At 37.5% G+C, this 17064-nt stretch overlaps 1 protein-coding gene across 1 annotated transcript; it reads left to right on the top strand.

The window, feature by feature from the left end:
• The first annotated feature begins 13995 nt into the window (after nt 1-13995).
• LOC132299086 (2-methylene-furan-3-one reductase-like) lies at nt 13996-16212 on the top strand. The gene is made up of 3 exons (XM_059795535.1): nt 13996-14398; nt 14979-15465; nt 15660-16212. The coding sequence occupies exons 1-3, from the start codon at nt 14225-14227 to the stop codon at nt 16031-16033; spliced, it is 1035 nt and encodes a 344-aa protein (XP_059651518.1). The 5' UTR covers nt 13996-14224; the 3' UTR covers nt 16034-16212.
• Nucleotides 16213-17064: the final 852 nt, after the last annotated feature.

Below are 17064 nucleotides of genomic sequence, written 5' to 3'. Positions count from 1 at the left end.
TGATTAGGCCCAGGCCCAAATCCGAGGAAAATATCAAACAATTAATATGTAATGCGAACACAGAATACAAAATTTAAAGTATAAGAAATAAATAATAATAGCTTAAATGAATTCTAATGAAAAATCCTCAAAATATAATTAATTAAATCCAAATTCCAAAACCTCCAATTAATTAGCAACTCAGGAATCCATCTAGTGGACCCCTAATAAAAATCCTAACTGCAAATGAAATAACTGAAATACGATCCAAAGCTAAAAAGTAAGCAGTCCTACGTAGTCGGTGGAATCGAAGTCTGTATCTGCTCTGCATGACTAAGCTCTAACCCTGAAACTGATGAGCACTTGAAAAATAAAAGAGTGGGTCAGGCCCACATGCAAGTCCTGATCTACTACGATTCAAACAGGAATTCGATACGCAGATACATCCTAAATAGATTCAACAATAGCTAGAGTAGTCCATATATGTATATATTACACACTATAGGACGCTCACTAGTTTAATAGGTCTGTCTCAGCCTGAGTAGAGATACCATGTAAATCGTACATTACGTGGTCATGTGTACCTAGACCTACCAGGGAACAACACCTCTGTCCAGCTATCCATCCTAGGCGATATATGCACCCTAACCATGGTCCTGAGACTTAAGCTCATACCATGGTACCTTATAATAAGTATATAAAGTCCGTGTCCATCCTTGTAACACCCCCACATTTCCCACGCATAAGTTGATCAGGCTTATACACGAAAAACGAGGGATATCAAAAATAATTGGCAATATACAAGCATGGAATATAAAATGATGGAAATAAAAGAATTTAGACAGGAAAGAAACATTAAATAATACAACATCCATCCATCCTTTATTTAATACAGTACTTCATTACAACTTGGAAATCCTACGTCAGGGATCCCTAAATATAACCCTGAGAGTTCAACGTCAAAAGTAAATAAAAACTGAAACTGAAATACTACATAAAACTTCTACCCTGCACTGGATCGTAGGAGTAGATGAGTTCGGATGATGGTCCCACACGGCTAACCTCAGCCTTGAAACGGATACTGACCGTATCCTGAAATAACAACAATGGTGGGTCAACCCCACGAGCAAGTCCTCTCTACTATGACCCAAATCAGAGAATCAAATAAATTAATCATTATGAATCGGATGAGTACTATATCTGTATACATCCTATGGGAACTATCCAATGTATAACATGACCTCAACCAGAATAGACGGTGATCACTTAGACTCACACTAGGTGGTCAAGTGTCGCCTTTCCCTACCCGGGAAATCAGCTATTATACATGGTGCACGGTACTGACAACACAGACTACAACGAACTACACAGTGATAACACCTCGCAAAGTACTGATGAATATACTGAGCATATCAATTAGGCAACACATGCCAACAATATTAATAAATATACCGAGTATGTCAATTAGGCAACACATGCCAATAATATTAAACCACATACCCCGACAGCCACACATCTGTCTATCGCAACGAATGCATAAGGAATAAATGAGTCTAAACTTATTAGCCAGCTCATATGGTTCTATATGGCAACACATCCATATAATATAAATGCGACATAATTAAACAGTCCATTTATTTCCTGAAATGCACACAGCATAATATTCATGGTTTATATATCAATTAACAGTATAAACATCCTATAAGATATCATGGATAATTTATCTGATTAAAACCATGGCCTTATTTAATTTAACAGTAATGTTTGATACCATTAAATACGATAATAACACTATTTATATTTAACAATGTCGTTTAAATAATTCACATTAGTATCCGTACTGCGAACGAGCCAATAAATGCTTAGAAAAGATTAATCGGCCATAAGAATAAGTAACGGGTGTTAAAATAATAATTTCGTGGCCCGTTAAACCCGTAATTACCAACACAGCACCTAAAAATCCAAGTTTAAGGTTCTGGAATTTACAAAACAGGCCCTAGGGGTATTCTGGTAATTTCCAGCAGCTGTAGGGACCCCACACGCGCCCTCACGCGCCTCCCAGAGCCTCCCCACGCGCAGCCAAGCTTTCCCCACTCTCCCACACGCCTCCACGCGCGTCTGGCATCAGCCACGCGCCCGCACGCGCTCCCACGCGCGTTTGGAGAGTCCCACGCGCTGCCACGCGCGCACTAGGGGTGCCTTGCTGACGCGGCGTGTGCTGGTTGGTCGGTTGCATCAGATTTCCTACGTGCGCGCCACACCGGATCAATCCACCTACATCTCCTCCATCCAACGTCCACGGATCCGGGTGTACCGCGGTATCATGGACCGCGATGCACCGGATCAATCAGACTCCACTAATGGCCAGGATGCGCGCGTACACCCTCCTATGGTGCGCCGCGTCGCACCGGATCACTCCGGTCGTCTCCCCCACTGCCGGCGACCGGAAAACTCGCCGGAAGGTCGCCGGAAATTGCAGAAAATGCTCGGAAAAATCTAGAAAATTCTAGAAAAATCCCTAAAGTCTTATTTAATTATTTTTAGCCATTATTAATTTCATAGGACATTAAATAAATATATACTATCCTATATAATTAAAATTCTATTAATTTAATAAAATAAAATTAATTATTTATTAACCTCCTAACCTTGGCTCGATGCATAAAAATAAGCTAAACAATTAATTTATTAATTCAAAGGGGAAAAGTAGATAATAACTTGCCTTTTTGGATTTAAAATAAATCCGCCGGTCTGCGCGTAGTCGGGTAAAATTGCCTACACCGGTCCAAGCTTCTTTCTCTTTCTCTTTTCCTTTCACTCTTATAAAATAGCTCTCTAGAATTTATACTTTGCTTCTAACTCCCTTTATTTTCTTCTAAGGCAAGCTAGTTAATTTATATACAAAATATATAATATAAATATTACAAATATCTTATTTATAATAACTTCTCACCCATTTCTCATACTCCTACCTATATGGCTTTAAGACAATGCTATCTTTAATCAAGATATTTGATCCACCATTCTTACCATAGTAAATGAAATTCTATCCTAGTATTTAATTTTTCATCATTACCTTGATTTAATACTAATATTATTATTACTAATATTATTATTAATAAAACTTTTATAATTATTATAATTATATTATTATTAATATTATTATTATTATTATTATTATTAAACTAATATAATTATTATTATTACAAAATAATACATTATATCATCATAATACTATATAACACAAATATAATACTTTACTTAACTAATAATGATTAATATAAGCATAACCAACAAATAAAATTATTAATAATAATACATGCATATTTACATGAACAAATTTACTATTTTAACATACACAATTAATTTACATGCACAATTAAATGAACCTAATATAATAATGTAGTATGCACAAATAAATAAAATTAATTAACCTAACACAAAATTAATTTAAATACATTCTTTAAAATTTCGGGGTATTACATTCTCCCCCCCTAATAAAGGAATTTCGTCCCCGAAATTCACTACATACCTGTATTAAAAAGTTCTGGATACTTGGCACGGATAATATCTTCCCGTTCCCAAGTAGACTCTGTAGCACTATGATGGCTCCACTGTACACGTACTAATGGAATAGTCTTCGTGCGCAGTATCTGATTCCTACGATCGAGAATATAGTAAGGTTGTTCCAAATAGGTTGCATCGGGTTGCAACTCAATCTCACCCACATCAATGTGTTGGTATCGATCTTCATCCCGTAGAAATTTTCGCAGCATAGATACATGAAAAACATTATGTACTCTATGAAGATTATCTGGTAGAGCCAGACGATAAGCTACTGCCCCAATCTGATCTGTAATCATAAAAGGACCCACAAAACGAGGCGATAACTTACCCTTTGACCCAAACCGCATTACTCCCTTCATAGGAGAAACCTTAAGCAAAACCTGATCACCAACCTTAAACTCCAAAGCACGAGTTCGACGGTCAGCATAACTTTTCTGTCTGCTTTGAGCTGTACACATCCGATCCCTAATGATAGCGATCTTTTCTGACGTGTCCTTAATAAATTCAGGACCCAAAAAGCTGTTCTCACCAACTCCAAGCCAACAGACAGGAGACCTACACGGTCTGCCGTACAAAGCCTCAAATGGTGCTATACCAATAGTTTTCTGATAACTATTGTTATAAGCAAACTCTGAAAGCGGCAAATATTCCTCCCAATTGCCCTTAAAATCAAGAACACATGCCCGCAACATGTCTTCTAGAATCTGATTAACTCGCTCAGTCTGTCCATCTGTTTGAGGATGATAAGCAGTGCTAAGATATAGTTCTGTACCCAAAGCCTGCTGAAAGCTCCTCCAAAATCCTGATACAAACTTCGGATCTCTATCTGATACGATGGACAATGGTACACCATGAAGTTTCACCATTTCTGCAATATACAGCTTAGCATACTGTTCTGACGTAAAGTTTGACCGAACAGGCAGAAAGTGAGCGGACTTGGTCAATCTATCAACAATGACCCAAATAGAGTTGTGATTTTGCTGTGAAGTAGGTAATCCCTCTATAAAGTCCATGGAAATACTTTCCCATTTCCATTCTGGTATGGGAAGTGGCTGTAACGATCCTGGCGGTCTCTGATGATCAATCTTAATCATCTGACAGGTGCTACATTTAGAGACAAAGATAGCTATATCTCTTTTCATGCCGGCCCACCAAAACTGGCGTTTCATGTCCTGATACATCTTGTCTCCCCCTGGATGTACAGAGAACTGAGAAGTGTGTGTCTCTCTCATCACAACATTTCTCAAATTATCAGCTGAAGGCACAATTAAACGTCCCTTGTACCTCAATCCTCTATCAGTCCCCATAGAATAAAAAGGAACATCTCCGGAGGCTAACTCCGAAACCCGGTCAATACACTGTTGATCTGAGAGTTGCGCTTGAATAACCTGATGAATGATAGAAGGAGTTACTACCACACATGCCATAAAAGCGTCTGCTAACTCATCAACCGTCTTCAAAGCATCCCACTCTGTTGTAAACAAAGCTGAAAGGCTGACATATGGTCGGCGGCTGAGTGCGTCTGCTACAACATTCGCTTTCCCTGGATGATACTGAATAGAGAAGTGATAGTCTTTCACGAACTCCAACCATCTGCGCTGTCTCATATTCAGTTCCCTCTGTGTGAACAAATACTGTAGACTCTTATGATCGCTAAACAATCGAAAAGTCTACCCCAAAAGATAATGTCTCCAAATACGCAAGGCAAAAACCACTTCGGCGAGCTCTAGGTCGTGAGTCGGGTAATTAAGCTCATGAGGCTTAAGCTTCCTAGACCCATAAGAAACTGGTCGCTCTTCTTGCATCAACACACAACCCAAACCCTTCAGAGAAGCGTCGGTAAATACTAAATACTCGATTCCACTCTGAGGTGTGGCTAAGACAGGTGCAGAAGTTAACTTACTCTTTAATTCAGCAAAAGCAGCCTGACAAGAATCATCCCATACAAATGGTACATTCTTCTTAGTCAGATGAGTAAGTGGACCCGCAATTTTGGAAAATCCCTGGATGAACCTGCGATAATACCCCGCCAATCCCAGAAAACTGCGAATCTCTGTCGGTGAGGTAGGCTGTCCCCACTCCATAACGGCCGCAACCTTGGCTGGATCTACTGCTAACTCTTCTTCTGACACTACATGACCCAGAAATTTGACCTCTTTCTGCCAAAATTCACACTTCTCAAACTTCGCAAACAACTGATGTTCTCGAAGTGTCTGCAATACTGTGCGTAAATGTCTAGCATGGTCCTTCTCCGACTTAGAGTAAACCAGAATATCATCAATGAAAACAATGACAAACTGATCTAAGTATTCTCTGAATACTCTATTCATCAAGTTCATAAAGACAGCTGGAGCGTTCGTTAAACCGAAAGGCATAACACGAAACTCATAAGACCCGTACCTCGTGAGAAATGCTGTCTTTGGAACATCTTGTTCTCTGACTCGTAGCTGATGATAACCAGACCTCAAATCGATCTTTGAGAAGTAAGTAGCTCCCTTCAACTGATCAAACAGGTCATCAATTCTGGGCAACGGGTACTTGTTGCGAATAGTGACCTTGTTCAGTTCTCTGTAATCAATACAAAGACGAAGAGATCCATCCTTCTTCTTGACAAACAATACTGGTGCTCCCCATAGTGAAGTACTCCTGCGAATAAATCCCTGGCTGAGCAACTGTTGAATTTGATCTTTCAACTCTCGCATCTCCACTGGTGCCATTCTGTACGGCGCCTTAGCAATAGGCGTAGTGCCTGGAGCTAAATCAATAACGAAATCTATCTCTCGACTCGGTGGCAAGCCTGGAATTTCCTGGAATACATCCTGGAATTCCTGTACTACCGGGATGCTGTCAAGAGATACCGCAGTCGCTTCCTGTGAGTCCTCCTCAAGAACGAATAAATAAGTGCTAGGCCCTCTATCAGGTTGTGGTACAACAAGAAGATACATCTCCTGTCCTGGTATAGAAAATACAATAGACTTTTCGTAACAGTTAACCTGAGCATGGTACTGAGATAACCAGTCCATCCCAAGTATAACATCATACGAATGCATATCTAACACTAACAAATTTGCAAGAAATCGAAGTCGGCCCATATCTATAAGGATATCACCGCTATACTCTCGTAAAATTGCGCCAACTCCCAATGGTGTATAAATATTAAGAGGTTGGTCACATAACTGAGTCGTCATACCAGATAAGATAACAAAAGATCTAGACACAAAAGAATGTGATGCACCAGTGTCAAACAGTATACGAGCAGTTCGACCATGTATAGAAAACATACCCTCAATAGCCTGAGGAGCCTGCGCATTATGTGGCATGAAGTTATAAACTCTGCCATGATGCAACTGCTGTGGAGGTTGTCCCGGAGGAAATGGTGGTGCTGGAAGTGCCGAAAAATTCTGAACTTGCCCACGTGGCATCGGTGGGGCCGGTAGAGGTAACGGCTGATTAGGTCTCGGCTGCCCATACTGTCCCTGCTTAGCTTTGGGACACATCTTGGCCGGATGCCCAATCTCTCTACAGTGATAACAACGTCCCGTAAAAGGACCTGCCTGCCTTCTCTGTTGATTTCCCGACCACTGTTCCTGTCCGGTCTGAGGTATCCCACCTTGTCTACCCTGATTAGGGACTCCATCCCTCTGCACATCTGGGTTTCCTTTGTTTTTCTTCCAAGGTTGATGTCCTTGAAATCTGCCCCTATCATTGGACTTGGCACCACTGTTGCTTCCTTTCTCCACTGTCTGGTAGTCTCGGTTAGTCCGCTTATCTCCCTTGGACTTCCGGTAATCACTCCTCATCTGGCAGTGTTGTAAGGCGGCATTAACCACCTGGATATAAGTAGTATATGCCGGACTACCTAAGATCACCACTTTAATCGGCCATATTAACCCCTTCACAAAGCGGTCTCTCTTCTTTTCTTCCGTATTGACCTCCTCTGGTGCAAATAATGACAAATTTATGAACTTCTGTTCATACTCAGCCACAGTCATATCTTCCTGTTGCAGATCCAGAAATTCGGTCTTCATCGCTGATCTTACTGACATAGGAAAATACTTGCCGTCAAAGCGAGTCTGAAATTCAGCATACGTCAATCTGGTCCTCTCATCGACAGTAGTAATAGACTCCCACCACTGCAATGCATTGCCTATCAGCATAAACGTAGCCAGCATCTGTTTCTGCACTTCGGTACAGATTACCATCCGAAGATGACGCTCGCTCTCCTGTTTCCACTGATATGCTAACAGGACATCTGTGGACCCCGCAAACGTTGGTGGATTTCCCCGGATGAACGAGTGACGAACTTTGTCCCATGACATTGGCTGTGCCACTGGTTCAGGAACAGGTACTATCGGAGGAGGTTGCTGGTTTCGTAGAGCAGATGCTACTCCTGCTGCCACCGCTCGTGCAATGATATCAGCAACTTGAGGAGAAAATTCCTGATTCTCATTTTGAGTTGGGGAAATACTGCGATGACGGTTCGCATTCCTTGTCCCACGCCGAGACATCCTTCTATTAAATTCAGAAAAATCTAACGTCAGTACATTATAATGGACCGACTAAAAGAATACAAAGAACCCTAATACTTAGGCTCTAATTATCAGAATACACAACGCGGAAGTATAGTAATCACAGATCCCTAAGACACTCGAACCTGGAATGCTCTGATACCAACTGTAACACCCCCACATTTCCCACGCATAAGTTGATCAGGCTTATACACGAAAAACGAGGGATATCAAAAATAATTGGCAATATACAAGCATGGAATATAAAATGATGGAAATAAAAGAATTTAGACAGGAAAGAAACATTAAATAATACAACATCCATCCATCCTTTATTTAATACAGTACTTCATTACAACTTGGAAATCCTACGTCAGGGATCCCTAAATATAACCCTGAGAGTTCAACGTCAAAAGTAAATAAAAACTGAAACTGAAATACTACATAAAACTTCTACCCTGCACTGGATCGTAGGAGTAGATGAGTTCGGATGATGGTCCCACACGGCTAACCTCAGCCTTGAAACGGATACTGACCGTATCCTGAAATAACAACAATGGTGGGTCAACCCCACGAGCAAGTCCTCTCTACTATGACCCAAATCAGAGAATCAAATAAATTAATCATTATGAATCGGATGAGTACTATATCTGTATACATCCTATGGGAACTATCCAATGTATAACATGACCTCAACCAGAATAGACGGTGATCACTTAGACTCACACTAGGTGGTCAAGTGTCGCCTTTCCCTACCCGGGAAATCAGCTATTATACATGGTGCACGGTACTGACAACACAGACTACAACGAACTACACAGTGATAACACCTCGCAAAGTACTGATGAATATACTGAGCATATCAATTAGGCAACACATGCCAACAATATTAATAAATATACCGAGTATGTCAATTAGGCAACACATGCCAATAATATTAAACCACATACCCCGACAGCCACACATCTGTCTATCGCAACGAATGCATAAGGTATAAATGAGTCTAAACTTATTAGCCAGCTCATATGGTTCTATATGGCAACACATCCATATAATATAAATGCGACATAATTAAACAGTCCATTTATTTCCTGAAATGCACACAGCATAATATTCATGGTTTATATATCAATTAACAGTATAAACATCCTATAAGATATCATGGATAATTTATCTGATTAAAACCATGGCCTTATTTAATTTAACAGTAATGTTTGATACCATTAAATACGATAATAACACTATTTATATTTAACAATGTCGTTTAAATAATTCACATTAGTATCCGTACTGCGAACGAGCCAATAAATGCTTAGAAAAGATTAATCGGCCATAAGAATAAGTAACGGGTGTTAAAATAATAATTTCGTGGCCCGTTAAACCCGTAATTACCAACACAGTACCTAAAAATCCAAGTTTAAGGTTCTGGAATTTACAAAACAGGCCCTAGGGGTATTCTGGTAATTTCCAGCAGCTGTAGGGACCCCACACGCGCCCTCACGCGCCTCCCAGAGCCTCCCCACGCGCAGCCAAGCTTTCCCCACTCTCCCACGCGCCTCCACGCGCGTCTGGCATCAGCCACGCGCCCGCACGCGCTCCCACGCGCGTTTGGAGAGTCCCACGCGCTGCCACGCGCGCACTAGGGGTGCCTTGCTGACGCGGCGTGTGCTGGTTGGTCGGTTGCATCAGATTTCCTACGTGCGCGCCACACCGGATCAATCCACCTACATCTCCTCCATCCAACGTCCACGGATCCGGGTGTACCGCGGTATCATGGACCGCGATGCACCGGATCAATCAGACTCCACTAATGGCCAGGATGCGCGCGTACACCCTCCTATGGTGCGCCGCGTCGCACCGGATCACTCCGGTCGTCTCCCCCACTGCCGGCGACCGGAAAACTCGCCGGAAGGTCGCCGGAAATTGCAGAAAATGCTCGGAAAAATCTAGAAAATTCTAGAAAAATCCCTAAAGTCTTATTTAATTATTTTTAGCCATTATTAATTTCATAGGACATTAAATAAATATATACTATCCTATATAATTAAAATTCCATTAATTTAATAAAATAAAATTAATTATTTATTAACCTCCTAACCTTGGCTCGATGCATAAAAATAAGCTAAACAATTAATTTATTAATTCAAAGGGGAAAAGTAGATAATAACTTGCCTTTTTGGATTTAAAATAAATCCGCCGGTCTGCGCGTAGTCGGGTAAAATTGCCTACACCGGTCCAAGCTTCTTTCTCTTTCTCTTTTCCTTTCACTCTTATAAAATAGCTCTCTAGAATTTATACTTTGCTTCTAACTCCCTTTATTTTCTTCTAAGGCAAGCTAGTTAATTTATATACAAAATATATAATATAAATATTACAAATATCTTATTTATAATAACTTCTCACCCATTTCTCATACTCCTACCTATATGGCTTTAAGACAATGCTATCTTTAATCAAGATATTTGATCCACCATTCTTACCATAGTAAATGAAATTCTATCCTAGTATTTAATTTTTCATCATTACCTTGATTTAATACTAATATTATTATTACTAATATTATTATTAATAAAACTTTTATAATTATTATAATTATATTATTATTAATATTATTATTATTATTATTATTATTATTAAACTAATATAATTATTATTATTACAAAATAATACATTATATCATCATAATACTATATAACACAAATATAATACTTTACTTAACTAATAATGATTAATATAAGCATAACCAACAAATAAAATTATTAATAATAATACATGCATATTTACATGAACAAATTTACTATTTTAACATACACAATTAATTTACATGCACAATTAAATGAACCTAATATAATAATGTAGTATGCACAAATAAATAAAATTAATTAACCTAACACAAAATTAATTTAAATACATTCTTTAAAATTTCGGGGTATTACAATCCTAATACAAGATATCATCCAACTGTTGCAGTGGCTTGATATATGTATAACGAACCATCCCAGTAAACCAATTTATGTCATTCAGTTATTTACTGACCTGACACAAATAAGGATTGGACTTAACCTCTATGGTTATTCCACACCTTAATCCATTTTAGGTAGGACTTAATATCTGAACTAATCCATCCCTAGTATGCCACCGTCCCATACCGGTGCATACAGTCCTCCAATCCACATAATTGAAAAAAATAATATTTAATTAAATTATCATCAGTTCTCTAAACATGCATCTGTATGGTTTAATACAAATATAATGGCATTAGGTATTCCCTCCAGAACCTAAAAATCACGCTCTAATCATTTAAAATGCTAAAATAATCCATAGCATTCAAATCCTCCAAAAATAGTGATAAACCGATACAATTTTAGCAATTTAAGTATCAATTAAATCCAACTAAGCATAGTTAAATATAATCAATTCACCATACTTATAACACTGAATAAATATATGATTATATATAATTAAATTATATATAAAAAAAACCTTACTCGGTTCCAGTAAATAAAACTAATAAAATAGTAAGCAAATTACCCGTCTTCTTTTAGGTTCTTTTGCTCTAATCTTTAATCCAGTTATGAATTTATATTTTTCCACCATAATTCCAGCCTTATACAGTCCCACACATTATTTAAAATAATTTAACTCAAGTGCATAAACCTAGAAAACCAAACAGTCCTTAAAAAACCACGTTACAGTGTTTTCAAAAGAGAGCAGGCTCTTAAAATGGGAGCCTGCTCCATTTTTCTACCTAGAGCCGGCTCTAGGCTCTTAGAGCTAGCTCCAAGACACCAAGAGCCGGCTCTCCCCTTTGGGAGCCGGCTCTAAGAAGGTTGGGAGCCTTCTCTCCCTCCTCTTAGCAGCCTCGTCCATTCTAGCTTCGTTTTCTTCAACTCCAGTGATTTACAGAACCTCTGTAATGTGTTCTAAATCTTATTCTAGGTTCAATCTTAGTCCTAAATAAATTTTAGACCACTGATATCCAATTAAAACATGTATGGAACACAAGTTTTAAAGCAACGATTTCTGAAATTTAGTTAGTAGTTTAAAGCAACTCAAAACAGATTTATTCCATGAAATTTAAATACTGTTTTAAATACCTGTTCTAGGATTTAATCTTAGACCCAGATCAATTACAAGGCATCCATTCGCATTACTAACCTCCATTAAACAAAACTTAAACGTGAACAACAAGAGGAACAAATAACAGAATATCACAGATTCATGCAAACCAGTTAATTCCACGAGATTAAATAAAATTCATATATGTATAAAAGACTTGTTATAATGTTTGTTTAAATCCGTTTTAGTCTTTATTAAATCCCTGGAGTCTAACTAGGCATGCACAGAACACGAATTAACGGGAAAGAGAAGAATCAGAGACTTGCCTTTGAGACTTTGAAATAAAAATCTCTAACTGTTGCCTCTATTTTCTCCGGCCACGTTCGTTGTGTTATACCACCTTTGCTGCTCCTATTACAGTCCAGTAACACACACCAAACTTCCATCCTTGATTCTGTTTTGTGAACCACCCAAATTCCACTCCGGTTCTCTCTCTGTTTGCCCTCTATATCTCACAGTCTCTGTTTTTCCTTACAGAGCATACGTTTATTTTCTCTAAACCCTAAACCATCGTATTGTATATATTTATAGATGTAAATTAACAATAACCCTAATCCATGTACAATTAGAGACTAAGCCCTAATTCCAATTCTAACCGGCCCATAAAACTATCTCAGTTCTAACCTACGGCGGCTCACCTATACGTGAATTATAAACCAAAGTTATAACTGTAACACTAAGTTGCCATAAAGAAAATAAATAAACATTACATTATTAACTAAATAAAATAATTAAATAAATATAATAATTAGACAGGTAATTAATCCACGTTACATATTATTTAGCACTTAATTTAATTTACATAACCAATTAAAACCAATTAATTTAAATAATCAATTAAAACCAATAAGTCAATTTAATATAAAAAATACAATGCAATAAATCAAATAAACCAATAATTCAAATAAGTAATTAAATCCAATTAAGCAATTAATTCAATTTAATCACCACAATAAAATAATTTAACAATTAATCAAATAAAAATATAATTAAATCAAAAATTAAATACCAAAAATATTCTTTAAAATTGGGGGTATTACAATAAGAAATAACCTAACTAATAAGAAATTCACTCTTGACATGGATTTATGTTGCTGTTATTATCTAACAATAATCTAATCCAATCTTATTGTTCATTTTTAACCATCACTCGTTAGATGGTGTGGGTCACAACAGAGTCTATTTTGTCGAAGTTGGTGATGGTTACAGTCATAATTATTGTTGATTAGCATTTATCAAAGATAATGGTGCACAAGCTCTCAATCAAGAAAAGACACTGCTCATTGTTTGTCCCACACTGATAAGAAGTTGGAATAATTTAACCAAAACTTTTTGGGCATTGGTTGAGAGTGGAGACCATTGTCATGTGCTTTGATCATGTCCTTCACTCCAGTCCAACACAATTCATTAGTTTTAATTGTGACACTTTAACCACTTTTTTGTTCCAATTAGTATCAAAAGTCTTAATTATGATGGTTACAGTCATAACTATTGCTGGTTGTGGTTCTTTTTCTTTTATCCAAAGTCTTCATCATCCCATTTTCAATCTATGGCCAGTTATTTATCGGGGAAAAAAAAAAAATCTATGGCCAGAAAGGACCAAATATATGTGCATAAAACAATTTATTGTATGCAAACATGTATAAAGTATTGCCAATATCAACCCCACTTGCTCCTCTCAGAGAAATGAAATGACCCTCTGAAAAGGAGACGATAACATCAACGCCTCACATCCACTTCTTATGGATGAGTATAATGGTTTGATGAAATATGTTGAAAACGATACACTTTGTTATATACCACGTTTTCAAGATATGAAAACTCAGGACAATTGTAAATATACTTTATAAAATTATCAATGAATATTAAAGTTTTATTTATTTATTTATTATGATAGCTTGAAAAAAAAAAAAAAAATTCTTCTTGTTTAAGGCCACCCCCTCAAATATCAAATTCCAACTCACTGACAAAGACAAACTCATTGTTTTTATGAAGTTTATATAGAGAGAAGAGAGAGTGAGCTTTGTGTGAGCAAAAAAAATACAGAGAAGATGCAGAAGGCTTGGTTTTATGAGAAGTATGGTCCTAAGGAAGTCCTCAAGTTAGGAGACTACTTGTTTCCTACTCCCCAACCGACCCAACTACTCGTGCAAGTTAGAGCTGCTGCTTTGAATCCTATTGATTCGAAGATGCGCCAGAAGCCCGATGTTCGTCTGGATTTACCTGTGAGTTGTGGTTATGAACACAACAGAAATAGTGTGTGTGTGTGTGTGTGTGTGTGTGTGAGTGAGTGCTTGTGCATGTCAAAGACGTTCTATCATATTTTGCACTGACTTGCTACAATCACTTGGTTATTTTTACTCATTGACTGATATAATTGATGAATTAAGGTGCGTGCAACGAATTTGACAATTTGGGGATTAAATTAAGAATATGATTGAATCAAATGATCACTTGTTATTATGTGAATCAATTTAATTTGGAATTTAAAAGATCAGAAAAAAAAAATAATAAATAAATAAAAATAAATAAATAAATAAAAATTACTGTGTTCTGAATATGGTAGGGAAGCCTGCCAAGGGACTAAGTTTGAGTCAGAGGTCACACTGTCTTCCTTGAATTGATTAGCACTAACTGTTGTAATTGATAATCATCAGCAGCTAGTGTTTAATTGTTTTTCTTTTCAGAGTGAAAAAATTGCAAGTGTTCTATCAAGAACTCGCATACAATTTATTGAATTTCTGATATATTTGGATACTTTTTTTCACAATAGTAATAAACAACACCATCAACATGTTGTTACAGGTGGTCCCTGGCTGTGATATGGCTGGAATTGTGGTAGCAAAAGGCAGTGGCACTGAAAATTTTGACATAGGTGATGAGGTGTATGGCAACATCCAAAATTTCAACGCGGATGGGAAATTAAAGCAGCTCGGGACACTAGCAGAGTTCATCGTAGTGGAGGAGAATTTGGTGGCAGCGAAGCCAAAAAACCTTTCGTTTGAGGAGGCTGCAAGCTTGCCTTTAGCAGTTCAAACAGCAAGGGAAGGTTTCAAGACTGCAAGTTTCAAAGAGGGGCAGACAGTTTTCATTGTTGGTGGAGCCGGTGGTGTTGGAACTTTGGCTGTTCAGCTGGCCAAGCAATTCTATGGAGCTTCTCAGGTTGTGGCAACAACTAGCACCCCAAAGGTGCAGTTTGTCAAGAGCTTGGGTGCTGATAAAGTTGTTGACTACACAAAGACTAGATATGTAGAAGTAGAGGAGAAATATGATTTCCTCTATGATACAATTGGTAATCTTCTACTCTGACTATGTTTATCAGTTTCATCCTAGGTAAATGCTTCATAGTAAAGTGAGTTGCTGTTAAAATATTTGTTCGTCACAAAAAGGCCACTAACATACAAAGAATCACATTACAACTACTCCGATGAGCATAATTTTCTATTTTTTTTAGATTTATTTATCAGATTGAATTTTCATCTTCAGGTGATTCCATGAATTCCTACGTCGTGGCTAAGGATGATGCGCGGATCATTGACATAACATGGCCTCCATCAAACCCTAGAGCAGTTTATTCAGGCTTGACAGTTTCCGGGGATACCTTAGAGGAGCTTAGGCCATATTTGGAGAGTGGAAAACTCAAGGCAGTGATTGACCCTACCGGTCCATACCATTTTTGTGATGCCATTGAAGCTTTTCGACATCTAGAAACCGGAAGAGCCAGAGGAAAGGTTGTCATCTCTCACTTCCCTTCACAGCAGCCTCTTTGCCCTGTTTCCTGCAATATCAAGAATGATGTAACACCTAGTTTGGTTCCCCAGAAATGTCCATTTACCAAGTTATGTACTGAAAATGTGTAAAATATGAGTTTAGAACCTAGCCTTTATGTAAATGTAGTTAAAATGTGTAAAATATGAGCTTAGAACTCAGCCTTTTGTAAAATATATTACACAAGTTACTGTAATTATCTAATATATTGTATTACAGCTACATGATCTATCAAAAGGTTTATGGTATTCAAGGTTCATATTTTGGTTAAGAGAGTCTAATGTGGAACATATTTGGATGAAACATTGTATGAAAAAGAGAATCAATGTGCAAAAGAGAAGAGTCTGCTTGTGTGGTTATCTTATAAACAATAGCGGTGGAAAATCATGGATCAGAAATATTGAATTTGTTTCTTTGTATTTCTATGTAGTAGATTGAGACAAATAGTGATTTAAGCATAATTTAACATATTATATTGTGGAATTTAAACTCTAGTTACTGATTTTTAAGTCATTGTGTATCATTTTAGAATTATTTATGCAAAAAATTAAAATATTTAAAAAAAAATGCATCACCTGCATTTTGTAAAGATGTTTTTGAGACATTTAGACTTGGTTTACCCGTTCTCTTTGAGAAAACCAGAACTGATGACCTTTGTTTTGTTTCTCTTTTGATCTCCAAATTGGTTCTTCAGGTTCAAGTGGTACCCCTTTTTTTAGCACTACTCATTTAGTACAAGAATTGTAAGCACAGTCGCGATTAGGGATGGCAATGGGGCCAGTTTGGGGAGGGGCTGTGATACCCCTCGGATCCGAGACACGGGTTGATCAGGCCCAGGCCCAAACCCGAGGGAGTATCAAACAATTGATATGTTATAGCGAACATGGAATACAAAATGAATTACGAAATGAAAGTTTAAAGCTGAAAAGAAACTAAAAGATACTCCTTAAATAATTAAATACTTAAAGTTGATAAACCAAATATCCATAATTTGAACAGCTCGGGAATCCATCTCTAGTGGACCCCTAATAAAAATCTCACATTAAATGAAAGTAAAAAGAAAGATAAAACCCAAATCCAAGATCTGGAAAGAAATCCTACATCGTCGGTAGAATGGAAGATC

The sequence above is a fragment of the Cornus florida genome, unplaced genomic scaffold (genome assembly GCF_030987335.1).
Source record: "Cornus florida cultivar Cherokee Brave unplaced genomic scaffold, ASM3098733v1 CherokeeBrave_3.0.0_Hap2_Chr03, whole genome shotgun sequence".
Lineage (NCBI taxonomy): Eukaryota > Viridiplantae > Streptophyta > Magnoliopsida > Cornales > Cornaceae > Cornus > Cornus florida.
The sequence above is the reverse complement of the archived record's forward strand: the minus strand, read 5'-3'. Positions and strand labels throughout refer to the sequence as shown.

Excerpts from the sequence above, each read along its gene's own strand:
- LOC132299086 (XM_059795535.1), top strand. The coding sequence starts at position 14,225 with ATGCAGAAGGCTTGGTTTTATGAGAAGTATGGTCCTAAGGAAGTCCTC. Across the intron at positions 14,399-14,978 it reads ATGTTCGTCTGGATTTACCT|GTGGTCCCTGGCTGTGATAT; the intron begins GTGAGTTGTGGT and ends ATGTTGTTACAG. Across the intron at positions 15,466-15,659 it reads TTTCCTCTATGATACAATTG|GTGATTCCATGAATTCCTAC; the intron begins GTAATCTTCTAC and ends TTTCATCTTCAG.